The sequence below is a fragment of the Squalius cephalus genome (genome assembly GCF_949319135.1).
Source record: "Squalius cephalus genome assembly, chromosome: 13".
NCBI lineage: Eukaryota > Metazoa > Chordata > Actinopteri > Cypriniformes > Leuciscidae > Squalius > Squalius cephalus.
Genome location: NC_137134.1, coordinates 6,260,394 through 6,280,021, shown reverse-complemented (window position 1 = coordinate 6,280,021; position 19,628 = coordinate 6,260,394). Strand labels below are relative to the sequence as shown.

At 38.4% G+C, this 19,628-nt stretch overlaps 1 protein-coding gene across 1 annotated transcript in view; it reads left to right on the top strand.

The window, feature by feature from the left end:
• Positions 1-1,371: 1,371 nt before the first annotated feature.
• Positions 1,372-19,628, top strand: part of map1sa (microtubule-associated protein 1Sa) — a 35,361-nt gene continuing 17,104 nt past the window's right edge. The window contains exons 1-2 of the mRNA XM_079889577.1: positions 1,372-1,563; positions 8,605-8,706. Of these exons, the coding sequence (XP_079745703.1) occupies positions 1,407-1,563; positions 8,605-8,706 (259 nt within the window). The 5' untranslated portion in view covers positions 1,372-1,406. The remainder of the gene's footprint in view (positions 1,564-8,604; positions 8,707-19,628) is intronic.

Sequence of the window (19,628 nt, the reverse complement as noted above, 5' to 3'; positions counted from 1 at the left end):
TATATATATTTTTGAGTCTCTTAAATTGGTAAAAAAAAAAATAAGAAAGCTATGTTAATAACTGATATATAAACTTTTCAATTAAGAAAAAATGGGGAAAAAAAACATTTTATCCTTATAATTATTGAAGTTTTTAAGTGTTGTTTTATTTATTTATTTATTTTTATTTAATTCATGTTATTTATTGTTTGCTACTTGTAATTATTTGATGTATATTCTTTGTTTATGGACTGTGATGACTGAATGTTTGTAAATTGATTTCTAAATAATAATAATACATTTTTAAAAAATGTGGGCGGGGCTTGATTTTGTCTTTGGGGAATTGATTGGATGGTGGTGGTTTGCTATTGGTGGATTTCAAGTGATTGACAGGTTGCCCCGCCTTGTCGGAGAAGAGAAGAGATGAGCTGTGGAGGGGAAGTTATTCTGATTCAAGATTATGAGGAACATGAATTTTAAATAATAATGATATGCACGATAAATCATTTATAATAAATAAAGCAATATTCCATAATGTAACACAAACTGTCCATTTTGATTTCATGGACTTTTAAAAAAAGTGACACCAGTGACATGTTTTTAGCTCTTTTTTTTTTTTTTTTTAGTTTGTTAAAAGGATTTATATATAACTTAAAATAATTTCTAAAATAAGAAATTTGGTTAAAAAGAGCCCACTTCTTCTAATGCATAAGGCATTTTCCTTATAAAATAATAATTATTTATTTATTTTTTTAACATTTTTCAGATGGTATTCTAAAAAAGCACATCAAATGCACACGTTTTCTTTTAATATGGTTCCAAAATACCTATTTTTTACAGTCTATGCAAAATACCCAATTTTCAATCTCTTAATCAGCTGATAGGACACAAATGACGTCAGGCACTATTCCCCGCCCCTCACATGTAAATTGTGGGTGTTTCCCTGAGCGCATCGCTTGTAGTGCCATTGGGCAGTCCGATTCATTAGAGGGGATCGGTTCGTTCGAACAAATCATTTCAATAAACCGGTTCTTTCGAGTCTAAATTGTTACCAGAAGTCAACACGCAGCATTTCGCGTTTCTTTGTTTCGCACCTATATTAATATTTGGCTGTTATCACCATCTTTTCGATTAAGTTATATATATATAGTGTGTGTGTCAATGTAAATGTGTACCAGATTCATTTGCTCTAAATGATCGAGTCCCTGGTTTGGCTTATCAGTTATTCAACCTTTTTACATATTTGAAAAAATAAATCATCTTTGTGCCAAATTCAGTGTTGTTTGTTGCTTCTGTTTTCCTCTCACAGCAAGTTCCCCCGTAATGGATCTGGAGAGAATCGATTCGACTGAATCATTAAAAAGAACCGATTCAAATGAACAATTCGTTTGCGAATCGGACATCGTGAGTGTGATAAACTTTGCAACATGGCGGCGGACCACATCGGCGAGTTGGCAAGCATGGAGAACTCCAACCGAAGCGCTCGTCCCGGTTTCTGCAGCGATAAATACTCTCTGCTCGTCATTGTCGGACAGCCCGGTCCGGCTGGATTTGTGGATTTACTAGTGTCCGAGATTGAAAGAGGTAAACATTTGTTTTACTGTGTGATGGGGACTGAATGAGATCCAGCGCGCGCGTCCCTCGCCTATCACTCCGAGTCTACGTCACGAAGAGAAAAATCGCTGAAAACAAACTAGTTTATCACCGCAGCGTCTTCAGAAAACGACGGCAGTCTCTTTTTGTAGCTCTTATTGCTGGAACATTATTATTATTATTATTATTATTATTATTATTAAAAATGTTGGAATATAACGAGGAAGAACTAATTTTGTAGTTTCATTAAATTTCTGCTGCCAGTTTAATCCTATTATAACTTTGAAATGTACCTCAGTATTGAGGACTGGCTAATATAAAAGGCTGTGTGATATAAATGGGGAGGTTTGCTGAGTTTTCATTGAAAGTCTCTTGAAAGCTGTCACATGGCATGGATGTAACCATATACTAAACTCCAGAGACTCCCTTTTGTTATTATGACCTTGACCTCCTTTCATTTTGTCTGCTGAGTAGGAACTAAAAGAGATGAATGCCCACACAGGGCTCATATACGCGTATTTACTGTTGAACTGGGCTCTCAGCTTTCAGCAATGCCGTAGTCCTGTAAACACAGCGAGCAAGGTGTGCTCTAAGAGCGTGTTGCGAACATTCCCTTTAAGTTCTGAAAATGTTATTTTGGAATGTTCTCTGAACGTTCAAACCGTTAATTTTCTTTTTAACATTTAATTTGATCCTTTTGCAAACAATTTTGGTAACGTTACTTTTGAATGTTATTCATATGCACCCCTAAAAGGTAGCAATATGTACCTTTGAACATTTCAGGGGTAAATGAGGTACAAAGATGTCCCTTTGTAGGGTTACTTCACCCAAAAATGAAAAGTACCCCATGATTTTTTTTTCTTAATTTTCTCTTGTGTATTTGACACCTATTATTTCAGACAAATACAATCAGAGTTATATAAAAAAAATATCCTGGCTCTTCCAAGCTTTATAATGGCAGTGATGGATAGATGCACTTTTATCATGGATAGATGCACTTTTATGATGGATAGATGCACTTTTATGATGGATAGATGCACTTTTATCATGGATAGATGCACTTTTATGATGGATGGATGCACTTTTATGATGGACAGATGCACTTTTATGATGGATAGATGCACTATGATGGATAGATGCACTTTTATCATGGACAGATGCACTTTTATGATGGATAGATGCACTTTTATGATGGATAGATGCACTTTTATGATGATAGATGCACTTTTATGTTGGATAGATGCACTTTTATGATGGATAGATGCACTTTTATGATGGATGGATGCACTTTTATGATGGACAGATGCACTTTTATGATGGATAGATGCACTATGATGGATAGATGCACTTTTATCATGGACAGATGCACTTTTATGATGGATAGATGCACTATGATGGATAGATGCACTTTTATGATGGATAGATGCACTTTTATCATGGATGGATGCACTTTTATGATGGATAGATGCACTTTTATGATGGACAGATGCACTTTTATGATGGACAGATGCACTTTTATGATGGATAGATGCACTTTTATGATGGATAGATGCACTTTTATGATGGATAGATGCACTTTTATGATGGATAGATGCACTTTTATGATGGATAGATGCACTTTTATCATGGATGGATGCACTTTTATGATGGATGGATGCACTTTTATGATGGACAGATGCACTTTTATGATGGATAGATGCACTATGATGGATAGATGCACTTTTATGATGGATGGATGCACTTTTATGATGGACAGATGCACTTTTATGATGGACAGATGCACTTTTATGATGGATAGATGCACTTTTATGATGGATAGATGCACTTTTATGATGGATAGATGCACTATGATGGATAGATGCACTTTTATGATGGATAGATGCACTTTTATGATGGATAGATGCACTTTTATGATGGATAGATGCACTTTTATGATGGATAGATGCACTTTTATGATGGACAGATGCACTTTTATGATGGACAGATGCACTTTTATGTTGGACAGATGCACTTTTATCATGGATAGATGCACTTTTATCATGGATAGATGCATTTGGATAGAAGCCAGAACATTTTTTAATATATTCGTCTGAAAGAAGAAAGTCATATACACATAGGATGGCTTGAGGGCGAGTAAATCATGGGCTAATTTTAATTTTTGGGTGAACTATTAACCTTTAAGGGAACTGCCCCAGTGAAAAGCTGTTGTGCAGATAAAAGGTGCAATTTTTGCACTTTTTTTTTTCTTTTTTTTCTGAGAGTGAATGTCTAAATAACAGTATGCTGTGGCATTTCAAGCCTTCGGTTCATGTCCATGTAGAGCCTTGCCTGTCTGTGCAACAATATATTTTTCTTCTAGCCTCACTGAGGTGGGAATTATGCTATTGGTTTCCCAGTATGTAAGGTGGTTTTTTTTTTTGTGCCAGATTCTTGGCCTCTGGATCCCAGAGCACATAAACAGACCCATGCAGCTCTGCAGAACATAAATAATGCAGCTCATTTACTTCAGCATGGCTTCCCTGTCTGCTAGAGATCTCTGCGGGCCTGCAATCCCCAAATCTGAACGCACACTCGTATCAAAGATAAGCGCAATCGCGTCGCAGCAGATGTGCGTCGATGACTTGTTTTCTCTGGGTTGAAAGTCCCTGAAAAGGCGAAGCAGTTCTTTTGTCGATGGACAGCAGGGTTATATATAGCGAGTCTTGTGTTTGCAGACTCTCCTTCCTCATTGTGCTGGTTTGCGCAGCTCAAAGTTCATCTGTAATAAGTGTGAGGTGCGTCTGCTGCGTTGAGAGAGAGCCGTTTCAACACTGGTTGGTTGGTCAGACTGGGAGAAAACACTGGTTAGACATAATCGAGTTATTTCCCTTTTATCATCTGCTTTCCTTTGATTTTCAGTCTCTTTATCTGAGGCTATACACAAGGGCCGTGTGACTGATACACACACATCCTCTTTCTGACTGTTGCCAGCGTTTCCTTCTCTTCCTGGTCAGACGGTGCCGCTTCCACCACAGTGATCTGGCAGGAATAAGATGTGATCTGGTTTAGATGGTGTCAGCACCTTCGGAGAGAAACTGTTGAGGCTGGTTGAAACTCTTCAGTTGGTTTAAATCACCATTCTGTGTTTTTATCCTCAGTTTGGCCCAATTTTTCTGCACCACTTTCATTAAAACACGATCAGCTGCCTTCTTTATTCTTCTAAAAGACAACAGTCTGCAAAATTAAGTGTGCTTGAGGCCGTTTCCAACAAACACTCCTCGGCAACTGCATATCAACACCTAGGCTATAGCAACCAGTGTTGGACAAGCTACTTAGTAAAGTTGTTAAAGTCCGTCTGTATCCCTTAAACTCATCATTGATCTCCTAAATGACATATTTAAGCGTTTTTTTCCCTTGAAAATAATTTCTTCATGCCTTAAAATATCTTGAATGTAACTCGACACCCTTGCTTCATTTAGTATGCGCGGTTCTATTAATATGCAAATGAGCCCCGCCTCCACTCACTCACTCAGCTCAGAGATCCACTTGTTGACGATCACACGTTGATCTGATTGGTTACAAGGTAGTTTGTGACGTCAGAAACACCAGCGATTTCAAAGCGTGTTTTTGAGACTGTCTTTGGTTCACTGCAGTTTTAAGGAGGAAATACTCAGCAATGCTGTCGACTTATGAACTTACACATGGTTTGTCTTAAAGCACATTAAAAACACCACATAGACGTATAAACAACATTAAAAGCTGGATTTTCACCACAGGGGGACTTTAAAATAAATTTGGCTTTTGAATGCAAACGAGAGACTTTCTATAAGAGGGTGAATGTTTTCTGTGCTCACATGGTTGTAATGCTGCAGAATAAAGTAAGATTATAACAGCAGTGCTGTGTCTTTTCATGTAATATAGCTAATCAGAGGCTTGAAACAGCTTACTGTGATGGTTAGGGGTGGGCAATATGTAACCAAAATCTTAAATCACGATACGAGTTAAAGATTTTATGATTTCAAAATTTGATCTCGATTAAATTTTATAATTCTTACAACCATTTTCAATATCATAAAAAAAAACTCCTAGCCTAAGTATAAAAAAACTCTCAAGCTTACTGAAGACAAGTAAACCGTGATAAAGAAAGAACAAAGAAACTAATTACAAGCATATGGGAAAACAAACTACAATTGAACAAAGACACAAATGAAACAAGTCCCCTAACAAAAAAACTTCAAGCACTAGAAATAATAAACACTACATAAAGTAATCAAATGTATAAAAATACTGCATGCATAGTCTTCACTGTGCAAATTAAATATAAATTTATTCTTATTAAACTTACAAAAGTGATTAGCATTAATAACAACAAGCACAGGTCCAATATACTTATACGTTTTCCTTCTCAACCGTTTATACGTACAGTACAGGCCAAAAGTTTGGACACATTACTATTTTTAATGTTTTTGAAAGAAGTTTCTTCTGCTCATCAAGCCTGCATTTATTTGATCAAAAATACAGAAAAAAATGTAATATTGTGATATATTATTACAATTTAAAATAATTGGTTTTCAATTTATTATACTTTAAATTATCATTTATTTCGGTGATGCAAAGCTGAATTTTCAGGATCATTACTCCAGTCTATCACATGATCCTTTAGAAATCATTCTAATATGATGATTCATTATCAAAGTTGGAAACAGTTCTGCTGCTTAATATTTTTTCATAACCTGTGATACTTTTTTAGGATACTTTGATGAATAAAAAAAGAAAAAGAAAAAAGAAAAGGAAAAAAAAAGAAGCAAATGTTTTCAAGACAGAAATCTTTTATAACAACAATATACACTACTGGTCAGTAATTTGGGGTCAGTAATTTTTTTCTTTATTTTTTTTTAAATAAATCAATAATTTTATTCAGCAAGGATGTGTTAAATTGATAAAAAGTGATAATAAAGAAGATTTATATTAAAACAATTTTTTTTTTATTTTGAATAAATGCAGTTCTTTTTAACCTTTTATTCATCAAATATATTAGGCAGCAGAACTGTTTCCAACACTCATAATAAATCAGAACATTAGAATGATTTCTAAAGGATCATGTGATTGACTGGATGTCACATGTGACACTGAAGACTGGAGTAATGATCCTGAAAATTCAGCTTTGCATCACCGAAATAAATGATAATTTAAGGTATAATAAATTGAAAACCAATTATTTTAAATTGTAATAATATATCACAATATTACATTTTTTTCTATATTTTTGATCAAATGAATGCAGGCTTGATGAGCAGAAGAAACTTCTTTCAAAAACATTAAAAATAGTAATGTGTCCAAACTTTTGGCCTGTACTGTACATTTAAGACATAAATGAAAGTTTACTTGCAAAAGACATGGTCACTTTGACACACAGATATGTGTATTTAACAGTTCAAGACCAATTAGGCGTCAAAAAGCACTCAGTTTTCACTTGCTCTATGAGCAGCGGCTTCATGTCGCACGTTTTTAAGACAGCGCTGACACTGAGACACAGTCTGACCGCGCGCGCAATCGCGCATATAGCAAAATGAGCTGTCTTTTACTGCTTACTGTGCTTAAACACTTTAAAATCACTCGTTTTTAAACCGCAATAGGTAAAAACACATGCAAACGATAATCTTGTGTGACCGCGCAGCACATCAGCGTCACATGAGCGTAACCGAGATAGAGGCAATAGTCCAAAATCTCTACCGGTTGACAAATTTCTAGCAGCTAATAGTGTCTCCCGGTACATCGCCCACCCCTGGTCATGGTCCACCACGGCTGGAAACTCAACAATTGGTGTCTCTTACTAAACCCCAGCTGGTATTTGGCAGTACATGAGAAACCTGAAGTCATTGCAGTAGTAGGGTTCTTCTTAAATGAGTCAGTGCTGGAAAGAGGTCGTCTTATTTTGGCTCGGGGGGGAAAAACAAACTTTTTCCAGTTTCTTTTAAATTCTCTGTATTATCTTCCGTGGCTTTTTGTCTTTGGGTTATTGCTGTCCAAAGATCAAAATCTCAAACAAAGTTTGACTTCAACCTCATTTTATAACTTTATTTATATATCCGGAGAAGAAAACATGAGACCTAGCAGCTTTCGCAGAACCTGTGAAGTCTGTGGTTGACCTACTCATTTCTTTCACGGCAGACACACAAAATCTCACCACAGGGTTTCCGCCGGGCATTAAAAAGCATTAAAAGTCATTAAATTGATTTTGTGAAAATTAAGGCCTTAAATAGCATCAAAAAGCATAAAATTGTAATCCTATGGGCATTAAAAATTTAGACATAGTTTTGAAGAAAATTGTCTGCTATCAGTTTATTTGAGTATAGCCATCATAATTAATCATTTTTATTTGCTGTCGCAAAATATGTGCGTTAGTGTGACCTACGCAGAACCGGTTTGGTGATTGCTTCCGGCCGGAGCAGAATTGCCGTGATGCGGAGGTGACGCGGGCCTTTTATACAGCGGTGGACGGGAATAAAACTAGACCAGGAAAATGTGAAAGTGCAAATTACATTAGAAGTGGATATTTAACGCAGCATCCATTCATTTTTGTTATCCTTTGGCAAGCTTTACATTATATGATCCCGCTCTTATTCGTGCTTTGAACGTGAACTTGCCTTGAACAAACAGTAACACCTTCATTCATTCATTCATAAGAAAGATGCCATTAAACAAGTAGGCTATTTGAAATATTCTGTCTTTGTCGTTTCTACATTGATTTGGAGATTAACTGTGAAATTATAAATATAATTTAATATAATATATGTGTATATATGTGTGGTTAGTGTCATGTATGGCATTAAACATTTTTAAAATGGCATTAAAAAAGGCATTAAAAAGCGTTAAATTTATTTTGAAGATGCCTGCAGAAACCCTGCACCAGGAGGGTTATAAATAGTCTGTGTCACTGTCTCTTGTCCCGTGGACCACAGGACGATGTGGACGTTGAATGTGGTCGATGAATAATTGAGCTTCCGCATGTGTTGACTGAAGTCTGACTGGGCTGGATTTGTCTCTGCACAGGTGTTCGCTCGTGGGACGTCGACCTGACCGCCTGCAACATAGACGAACAACTCAAACTGTTTATTTCAAGACACTCCGCTTGCTTCTCTGAGGACCTCAAAGGTAAGAAGCCAACAATATATGAAAGATTCACCCTTGTGCTGTTTTGGCATTTTCATTTTGAGGGGAGATCTGTGGAATTTTGTGGGATGGAAAAGGTCTTTGTTTAAACTAAGAAACTTTTGTGTTCTTTTGCGAGTGGATGCAAAGTGTCTCGGGGCAACGCTTTCTGCAAATGAACGCAACGTTTCATGGTGAACACAAACGTTTCTGTGAGCGAACGCAAAGTTTTGTTGGGAAACGCAAAAGTTTTTACAAGAGAATGTAAAATTTCTGTTTTTGTGAGCGAACGCAAAGTTTCGTTGGAAACAGTTTTTGTGAGCGAACGCAAAGTTTCGTTGGGGAACGCAAACATTTTTGAGAGCGAACGCAAAGTTTCGTGGGGGAACACAAATGTCTTTGCGAGAGAATGCAAAGTTTCGTTGGAAACTGTTTTTTGTGAGCGAAGTCAGTGAATGCAAAGTTTTGTGGGGGACCAAACAGTTTTTGTGAGCGAACGCAAGGTTTCGTGGGGGAACGCAAATGTTTTTGCGAGAGAATGCAAAGTTTCAGTTTTTGTGAGCGAACGCAAAGTTTTGTGGGGGAAAAAACATTTTTTTGTGAGCGAACGCAAAGTTTTGTGGGGGAACGCAAACATTTTTGAGAGCGAACGCAAAGTTTCGTGGGGGAACACAAATGTCTTTGCGAGAGAATGCAAAGTTTCGTTGGAAACTGTTTTTTGTGAGCGAAGTCAGTGAATGCAAAGTTTTGTGGGGGACCAAACAGTTTTTGTGAGCGAACGCAAGGTTTCGTGGGGGAACGCAAATGTTTTTGCGAGAGAATGCAAAGTTTCAGTTTTTGTGAGCGAACGCAAAGTTTTGTGGGGGAAAAAACATTTTTTTGTGAGCGAACGCAAAGTTTCGTGGGGGAACGCAAATGTCTTTGCGAGAGAATGCAAAGTTTCGTTGGAAACTGTTTTTTGTGAGCGAAGTCAGTGAATGCAAAGTTTTGTGGGGGACCAAACCGTTTTTGAGAGCGAACGCAAAGTTTCGTGGGGGAACGCAAATGTTTTTGCGAGAGAATGCAAAGTTTCAGTTTTTGTGAGCGAACGCAAAGTTTCGTTGGAAATAAACAGTTTTTGTGAGCGAATGCAGTTTCATGGGGGAACGCAAACAGTTTTTGTGAGAGAATGCAGTTTCATGGGGGAACGCAAACAGTTTTTGTGAGCGAACGCAAAGTTTCGTGGGGGAACGCAAATGTTTTTGCGAGAGAATGCAAAGTTTCAGTTTTTGTGAGCGAACGCAAAGTTTTGTTGGGGAACTCAAACAGTTTTTGTGAGCGAACGCAAAGTTTTGTGGGGGAACGCAAATGTTTTTGCGAGAGAATGCAAAGTTTCAGTTTCTGTGAGCGAACACAAATATTCGTTGGAAATAAACAGTTTTTGTGAGCGAACGCAAAGTTTTGTTGGGGAACGCAAATGTTTTTGCGAGAGAATGCAAAGTTTCAGTTTCTGTGAGCGAATGCAAAGTTTCGTTGGAAATAAACAGTTTTTATGAGCGAATGCAAAGTTTTGTGGGGGACCAAACAGTTTTTGTGAGCGAACGCAAGGTTTCGTGGGGGAACGCAAATGTTTTTGCGAGAGAATGCAAAGTTTCAGTTTCTGTGAGCGAATGCAAAGTTTCGTTGGAAATAAACAGTTTTTGGGAGCGAACGCAAATATTCGTTGGAAATAAACAGTTTTTGGGAGCGAACGCAAAGTTTCGTGGGGGAACGCAAATGTTTTTGCGAGAGAATGCAAAGTTTCAGTTTCTGTGAGCGAATGCAAAGTTTCGTTGGAAATAAACAGTTTTTGGGAGCGAACGCAAAGTTTCGTGGGGGAACGCAAATGTTTTTGCGAGAGAATGCAAAGTTTCAGTTTTTGTGAGCGAACGCAAAGTTTTGTGGGGGAAAAAACATTTTTTTGTGAGCGAACGCAAAGTTTCGTGGGGGAACGCAAACATTTTTGAGAGCGAACGCAAAGTTTCGTGGGGGAACGCAAATGTCTTTGCGAGAGAATGCAAAGTTTCGTTGGAAACTGTTTTTTGTGAGCGAAGTCAGTGAATGCAAAGTTTTGTGGGGGACCAAACCGTTTTTGAGAGCGAACGCAAAGTTTCGTGGGGGAACGCAAATGTTTTTGCGAGAGAATGCAAAGTTTCAGTTTTTGTGAGCGAACGCAAAGTTTCGTTGGAAATAAACAGTTTTTGTGAGCGAATGCAGTTTCATGGGGGAACGCAAACAGTTTTTGTGAGCGAACGCAAAGTTTCGTGGGGGAACGCAAATGTTTTTGCGAGAGAATGCAAAGTTTCAGTTTTTGTGAGCGAACGCAAAGTTTTGTTGGGGAACTCAAACAGTTTTTGTGAGCGAACGCAAAGTTTTGTGGGGGAACGCAAATGTTTTTGCGAGAGAATGCAAAGTTTCAGTTTCTGTGAGCGAACACAAATATTCGTTGGAAATAAACAGTTTTTGTGAGCGAACGCAAAGTTTTGTTGGGGAACGCAAATGTTTTTGCGAGAGAATGCAAAGTTTCAGTTTCTGTGAGCGAATGCAAAGTTTCGTTGGAAATAAACAGTTTTTGTGAGCGAATGCAGTTTCATGGGGGAACGCAAACAGTTTTTGTGAGCGAACGCAAGGTTTCGTGGGGGAACGCAAATGTTTTTGCGAGAGAATGCAAAGTTTCAGTTTCTGTGAGCGAATGCAAAGTTTCGTTGGAAATAAACAGTTTTTGGGAGCGAACGCAAAGTTTCGTTGGAAATAAACAGTTTTTGGGAGCGAACGCAAAGTTTCGTGGGGGAACGCAAATGTTTTTGCGAGAGAATGCAAAGTTTCAGTTTCTGTGAGCGAACGCAAAGTTTTGTTGGGGAACGCAAATGTTTTTGCGAGAGAATGCAAAGTTTCAGTTTCTGTGAGCGAACGCAAAGTTTTGTTGGGGAACGCAAACAGTTTTTGTGAGCGAACGCAAAGTTTCGTTGGAAATAAACAGTTTTTGTGAGCGAATGCAGTTTCATGGGGGAACGCAAACAGTTTTTGTGAGCGAATGCAGTTTCATGGGGGAACGCAAACAGTTTTTGTGAGCGAATGCAGTTTCATGGGGGAACGCAAACAGTTTTTGGGAGCGAACGCAAAGTTTCGTGGGGGAACGCAAATGTTTTTGCGAGAGAATGCAAAGTTTCAGTTTCTGTGAGCGAATGCAAAGTTTCGTTGGAAATAAACAGTTTTTGGGAGCGAACGCAAAGTTTCGTGGGGGAACGCAAATGTTTTTGCGAGAGAATGCAAAGTTTCAGTTTTTGTGAGCGAACGCAAAGTTTTGTGGGGGAAAAAACATTTTTTTGTGAGCGAACGCAAAGTTTCGTGGGGGAACGCAAACATTTTTGAGAGCGAACGCAAAGTTTCGTGGGGGAACGCAAATGTCTTTGCGAGAGAATGCAAAGTTTCGTTGGAAACTGTTTTTTGTGAGCGAAGTCAGTGAATGCAAAGTTTTGTGGGGGACCAAACCGTTTTTGAGAGCGAACGCAAAGTTTCGTGGGGGAACGCAAATGTTTTTGCGAGAGAATGCAAAGTTTCAGTTTTTGTGAGCGAACGCAAAGTTTCGTTGGAAATAAACAGTTTTTGTGAGCGAATGCAGTTTCATGGGGGAACGCAAACAGTTTTTGTGAGCGAACGCAAAGTTTCGTGGGGGAACGCAAATGTTTTTGCGAGAGAATGCAAAGTTTCGTGGGGGAACGCAAATGTTTTTGCGAGAGAATGCAAAGTTTCAGTTTTTGTGAGCGAACGCAAAGTTTTGTTGGGGAACTCAAACAGTTTTTGTGAGCGAACGCAAAGTTTTGTGGGGGAACGCAAATGTTTTTGCGAGAGAATGCAAAGTTTCAGTTTCTGTGAGCGAACACAAATATTCGTTGGAAATAAACAGTTTTTGTGAGCGAAAGCAAAGTTTTGTTGGGGAACGCAAATGTTTTTGCGAGAGAATGCAAAGTTTCAGTTTCTGTGAGCGAATGCAAAGTTTCGTTGGAAATAAACAGTTTTTGGGAGCGAACGCAAATATTCGTTGGAAATAAACAGTTTTTGGGAGCGAACGCAAAGTTTCGTGGGGGAACGCAAATGTTTTTGCGAGAGAATGCAAAGTTTCAGTTTCTGTGAGCGAATGCAAAGTTTCGTTGGAAATAAACAGTTTTTGGGAGCGAACGCAAAGTTTCGTTGGAAATAAACAGTTTTTGGGAGCGAACGCAAAGTTTCGTGGGGGAACGCAAATGTTTTTGCGAGAGAATGCAAAGTTTCAGTTTCTGTGAGCGAACGCAAAGTTTTGTTGGGGAACGCAAATGTTTTTGCGAGAGAATGCAAAGTTTCAGTTTCTGTGAGCGAACGCAAAGTTTTGTTGGGGAACGCAAACAGTTTTTGTGAGCGAACGCAAAGTTTCGTTGGAAATAAACAGTTTTTGTGAGCGAATGCAGTTTCATGGGGGAACGCAAACAGTTTTTGTGAGCGAATGCAGTTTCATGGGGGAACGCAAACAGTTTTTGTGAGCGAACGCAAAGTTTCGTGGGGGAACGCAAATGTTTTTGCGAGAGAATGCAAAGTTTCAGTTTCTGTGAGCGAATGCAAAGTTTCGTTGGAAATAAACAGTTTTTGGGAGCGAACGCAAAGTTTCGTGGGGGAACGCAAATGTTTTTGCGAGAGAATGCAAAGTTTCAGTTTTTGTGAGCGAACGCAAAGTTTTGTGGGGGAAAAAACATTTTTTTGTGAGCGAACGCAAAGTTTCGTGGGGGAACGCAAACATTTTTGAGAGCGAACGCAAAGTTTCGTGGGGGAACGCAAATGTCTTTGCGAGAGAATGCAAAGTTTCGTTGGAAACTGTTTTTTGTGAGCGAAGTCAGTGAATGCAAAGTTTTGTGGGGGACCAAACCGTTTTTGAGAGCGAACGCAAAGTTTCGTGGGGGAACGCAAATGTTTTTGCGAGAGAATGCAAAGTTTCAGTTTTTGTGAGCGAACGCAAAGTTTCGTTGGAAATAAACAGTTTTTGTGAGCGAATGCAGTTTCATGGGGGAACGCAAACAGTTTTTGTGAGCGAACGCAAAGTTTCGTGGGGGAACGCAAATGTTTTTGCGAGAGAATGCAAAGTTTCGTGGGGGAACGCAAATGTTTTTGCGAGAGAATGCAAAGTTTCAGTTTTTGTGAGCGAACGCAAAGTTTTGTTGGGGAACTCAAACAGTTTTTGTGAGCGAACGCAAAGTTTTGTGGGGGAACGCAAATGTTTTTGCGAGAGAATGCAAAGTTTCAGTTTCTGTGAGCGAACACAAATATTCGTTGGAAATAAACAGTTTTTGTGAGCGAAAGCAAAGTTTTGTTGGGGAACGCAAATGTTTTTGCGAGAGAATGCAAAGTTTCAGTTTCTGTGAGCGAATGCAAAGTTTCGTTGGAAATAAACAGTTTTTGGGAGCGAACGCAAATATTCGTTGGAAATAAACAGTTTTTGGGAGCGAACGCAAAGTTTCGTGGGGGAACGCAAATGTTTTTGCGAGAGAATGCAAAGTTTCAGTTTCTGTGAGCGAATGCAAAGTTTCGTTGGAAATAAACAGTTTTTGGGAGCGAACGCAAAGTTTCGTTGGAAATAAACAGTTTTTGGGAGCGAACGCAAAGTTTCGTGGGGGAACGCAAATGTTTTTGCGAGAGAATGCAAAGTTTCAGTTTCTGTGAGCGAACGCAAAGTTTTGTTGGGGAACGCAAATGTTTTTGCGAGAGAATGCAAAGTTTCAGTTTCTGTGAGCGAACGCAAAGTTTTGTTGGGGAACGCAAACAGTTTTTGTGAGCGAACGCAAAGTTTCGTTGGAAATAAACAGTTTTTGTGAGCGAATGCAGTTTCATGGGGGAACGCAAACAGTTTTTGTGAGCGAATGCAGTTTCATGGGGGAACGCAAACAGTTTTTGTGAGCGAATGCAGTTTCATGGGGGAACGCAAACAGTTTTTGTGAGCGAACGCAAAGTTTCGTGGGGGAACGCAAATGTTTTTGCGAGAGAATGCAAAGTTTCAGTTTCTGTGAGCGAACGCAAAGTTTTGTTGGGGAACTCAAACAGTTTTTGTGAGCGAACGCAAAGTTTCGTTGGAAATAAACAGTTTTTGTGAGCGAACGCAAAGTTTCGTTGGAAATAAACAGTTTTTGTGAGCGAACGTATAGTTTCATGGGGGAAAACAAACAGTTTTTGCAAGAGAGTATGTATAAAAATAATTATATGAATGCATTTACATTATTCCTCCTTTTTTGATCAGTAGTGAATAGAAGTTTGTAAAGAGAGAACAGATATGTTGGCCTGAAACTTTTTATCATGAATCAGCGAAAATGAGGAAACCAACATGTCCTTGCACAGACTGTGTAAAAGTCCCCTCCAGTCCGGCTGAAGACTGGAGTGGGGCAGGAAAGACCAACAGCTGACCGAACAGCTGAAATTCTCCAGGCCCAAGTCATCTTTAATACTTCATATTCAAGCCGCGCTGCTCAAGGGAACCCTTTATAACCCTGTTTAGTGTGTTCTTCCTGGGCCCTGAATCATTCATCTCAAGGCGTGGTGATGTGATTCTGCATCACTGATGCTTTGTTCTGATGTCGAGTGCGAGTGATCGTTCCTGGCGTCTGATGATGGCTGCTTTTGCTTTGCCCTCAGCAATGAAGACACCAGTGAAATCTGACTTCCTATTCTTTCTCATGGATGTATATAAATGTCCAGTGGATTTTCAGCCCTGTCTTGATTTTCAGATCCTGTCATGACCATTTAATTATCTTGTGTTAGTGAAATGCGGTTAACGCACAGATGAAACAGTCAAGCCAGTTTGCATTTCTCCGGTCACCTGCATGTAAAGTTTGACAGCTTTGCTGAAGTAGGTCAGGATGGACAATGATTGTCTTTTAAGCACGGTCATACAGTGAGGATTGAATCAGCAATGTCACAAATTTAGTGACCATCTGCCGCCATCCTGGCTGTGAGCCGTCAACTGCTGGTTGTTGTTAAAAAGTCAGTCTGTACTGGCTACACTGGGGGGGGAAATGGTGTAGAGACCAGTTTCACTCGGAAATTGCTAGTAAATGCCACAAATATTTAAAAATAATTGGCAAGTTGAATTAAATGAGATTTTGAAGTAGAAAGATGGCAATAGTGTTTTCTTGTTAAACGTATTCCAATAATCTGTTTTATTTACAAATTAGATAATTTTTTTTTTTTTTTTCTGTGTAGTGTCTTGGTTGAGGTTATAGCACAATGTTTTCTTTGTGCCATTTTGATTGAGATATTCCTCATAATTCCTCACTTATGTTATGATGAATCTAGTTTGGGCTTGGCTGAGCGATGTGTGACGGTTTATAGTGTGTAATGGAGAAAACTGCTTTGCTCTTTTAAACTGCAGATGGCTTGTGTTCACACAGCTGTCGATGGGCTTAATTAGTACATGCTTATAATAGTACAATAAATAAAATAATGGTTGCATTGTGTCCTTTCACATGTAAACCAGTCCTGGTTTACATTACATGTGAAAGGACACAGTGCAACATTATTTTATTTATTGTACTATTATAAGCATGTATTAATATTTTAAATTTTATATTTTCAGCTTTCATTTTAATTTTAGCTTTGTGTGTGAAATATTCATGTTTTGTATTTTAATATTATAATTTTAATAAAATGTTATATAAAATTTATGTAGTAAAATATTTTAGTTTTAGTCATTTTAATACTTCAACTTTTGTTATTTAGTTGCGAAGACAACATTTCTATTTTTCTTTTAAGTTTTTCATCTAATATTTATTTTATTTCAGCTTTTAATTAACGAAAATGCAATGAAACTAAAAACAACAAAACTCATTATAAACGGTGATTCTGTCTACACAGATCTCAGACAGTAAACTGATGCTTCGTTCGATTTATGACGTACTGATATGAAGGACAAATGCTTTTCATCAGCCGTTTTTCGCATCCAGTGTAGACATGTCCGGTGTAGGGTTAGGGTTAAAGACCCAAATAAAGGCAAGAAAACGAGTCTTTCTATGAAACTGTTCTTGCTGGTTGCACATACGTAACCCGATGACTTTGATGACTGATGATTCTCTTTTTCTTTTCTTTTCTTTTCATTCAAAAGGACTTTTTAACTCAGGAGTTACTAGATTTAATTATTCGGAGGATTCTTCTGTCATTATGTGATCTTGCTTTTTTCATATTACAAAATGTAGTTAAAGGAACACGCCGACTTTTTGGGACTTTAGCTTATTCACTGTATCCCCCAGAGTTAGATAACTCCATCCATACCCTTTAGTCCAGTCATTTTATGAAAGAAGGTTGAACAAATTGCAACAGAAGCAAACTCAACTGATTTTTGTATCCTCAATATGTCCTGAGTAAGGAAAAAAAGTCCCGAAGAATCCCATTAGAGGAAAGTTTAGAAAAAGACCCAAATATAGCCTATTCATATGCCTATTCATTCTTTCTCTCACGTGAATAGGGTAAACATTTTAACCTTTAGATATCACCATGAAAATGACTGAGTTGATTACTTGCATCAAGACAAACAAAAAATGTATTACAAGTTTTTTTAAATGGTTTGTTAACATGGACAAACGGTGCATAATCTAATTACGTATGTGCTAAGTTGCATAAATACCACAACAGATCTAAACATTGGGTATAGCCAGGTGAAAATGTCTTGTTGAATCTTGTTGACACATAACAGTAAAAGACTTGATGTTAAGGTCTGAATGGAACCCATTTAGGCTACCCATGAGCATTAATACATAGAGGCAGGAAGAAGTACTTTAGAAACCAGCCTTTATTAATTATTATTGCAGAGATGGGGTTTGGGGCTGGGTCCGTGGGACTGTTTCTGGGGGTTCACTTTTTATTTTACTTACCTTTTGTCTTCTGCATTCTGCTTACCATTGTCTCCTGTTCTTCCCTCAGACTCGTCCCCAGAAACAGTCCCACAGACTAGGGCTGTCACTTTTTATTCGATATTCGAATATGCATTCGAACATGACGTGAAATATTCGAAATCGAACTATAAATAAACTATCCGGTTTTTAAAGTGCCATGTTTTGCTAATTTTTTACAGTCTATGATTAGACCGTTTGCTTTTTATTTTATTGTTTGCCATCTCATCCAGTAGCGGCCACTCTAAACGTATTGTAGCGTATAGGCCCATGACCAAATCAAGCGAATAATAGCCAATAGCCTGCTTGTTTTGTAAATGGAAAATAACGACAAGACTAGACCGCGCTGTAATTCCTGCCTATTACGCGCACACACACACGACCCACAGAAAAGACGCGTGTCAGTATCAAGTTCTCTTTCGGGCTTGAACAAACCACAACACACAAATTATGCCAAATGTCCGTTTTGTCGAGTGTCCTCATAAGAGCAGTCTTAAATTATTTAAATAAAGTCTTAAATGAACGTAGAGATTTGTGAGAAAATGCGACGCATGTCAGATCGCGTCTCTCTGTCCGCACCGGCTGGTCTTAAAGTGTCACTAATGTTAATCAAAGAACAAAGGTAAGAGAGTAAATTACTCACTCAGACCCAGCGCCAGGAGGATTATTATACCGATAGCCTAATAATCATGAATGCACTCCGCTATCTTTTAACACATCTCTGGCGAACGGCTTCTTCACGCAAAAGAAAAACTCTTCATGAAGCGCAGTGAAATTCAGCGACCATGTGGCGTTTCCTGATGGATCGAGGTTGTTCGTTAACTTCATTTTTCATTTTACATTTTACTCGTAGATATTCGAATATATTCGAATACAATGCTTGATATTCGATATCCGTTCGAATTTGATTTTTCTCAAAAGTGACAGCCCTACCACAGACCCAGCCCCAAACCCCATCTCTGCAATAATAATTAATAAAGGCTGGTTTCTAAAGTACTTCTTCCTGCCTCTATGTATTAATGTTCATGGGTAGCCTAAATGGGTTCCGTTCAGACCTTAACATTAAGTATTTTACTGTTATGTGTCAACAATTTTTACATTTTTGTAATACATTTTTTGTTTGTCTTGATGTAAGTAATCAGCTCAGTAATTTTCATGGTGATATCTAAAGGTTAAAATTTCTACCCTATTCACATGAGTAAAATAATGAATAGGCGTATGAATAGGCTATATTTGGGTCTTTTTCTAAACTTTCCCCTAATGGGATTCTTCAGGTTTTTTCCCCCTTACTCAGGACATATTGAGGATACAAAATCAGTTGAGTTTGCTTCTGTTGCAATTTGTTCAAGGTTGACCCCCATTTTGGCTTAAAATGACTGGACTACTTCTCATCTCAGTGCGTGCCGTAACTCTGTCTGACGCACCCACCGTTAGCCTAGCTTAGCACAAAGACTGGAGGTAAATGGCTCCAGCTAGCATACTGCTCCCAATAAGTGACAAAATAACGCCAACATTTTCCTATTTACATGTTGTGATTTGTATAGTCACAGTGTGTACAAATAACAAGGTCACATGAGACACAGCCATCTTCTAACCGTATACATACTGGGAACTATATTCTCAGAAGGCGAAGCACTGCTACTTCTGCGGAGTGATTTACTCCAACTGTGCTTCGCCTTCTGAGAATATAGTTCCCAGTGTGTATACGGTCGCTCAGTTCTTCTCTGGCCAACGAAACATCAGTGTATGATTATGATTCATTCAGCATTACAGGCCAGAATTCGGATTGGATCAGAACATTCAGAATATTATCCAGTATTTATTCACGGATCTGTGAAAACGCTGTATTATTCATGCCTGGCCAGTAGGTGGCGATGTTACTTTGTAAAGAAACACTAAGCGCCTATAGACTGAACACGTAATACACATGCGCAGCGTTTTCACAGATTGATGTTTTTGTAGTTTACACAGAGACGATAACGGTATCGTTTTCAAAAACTTGCACTT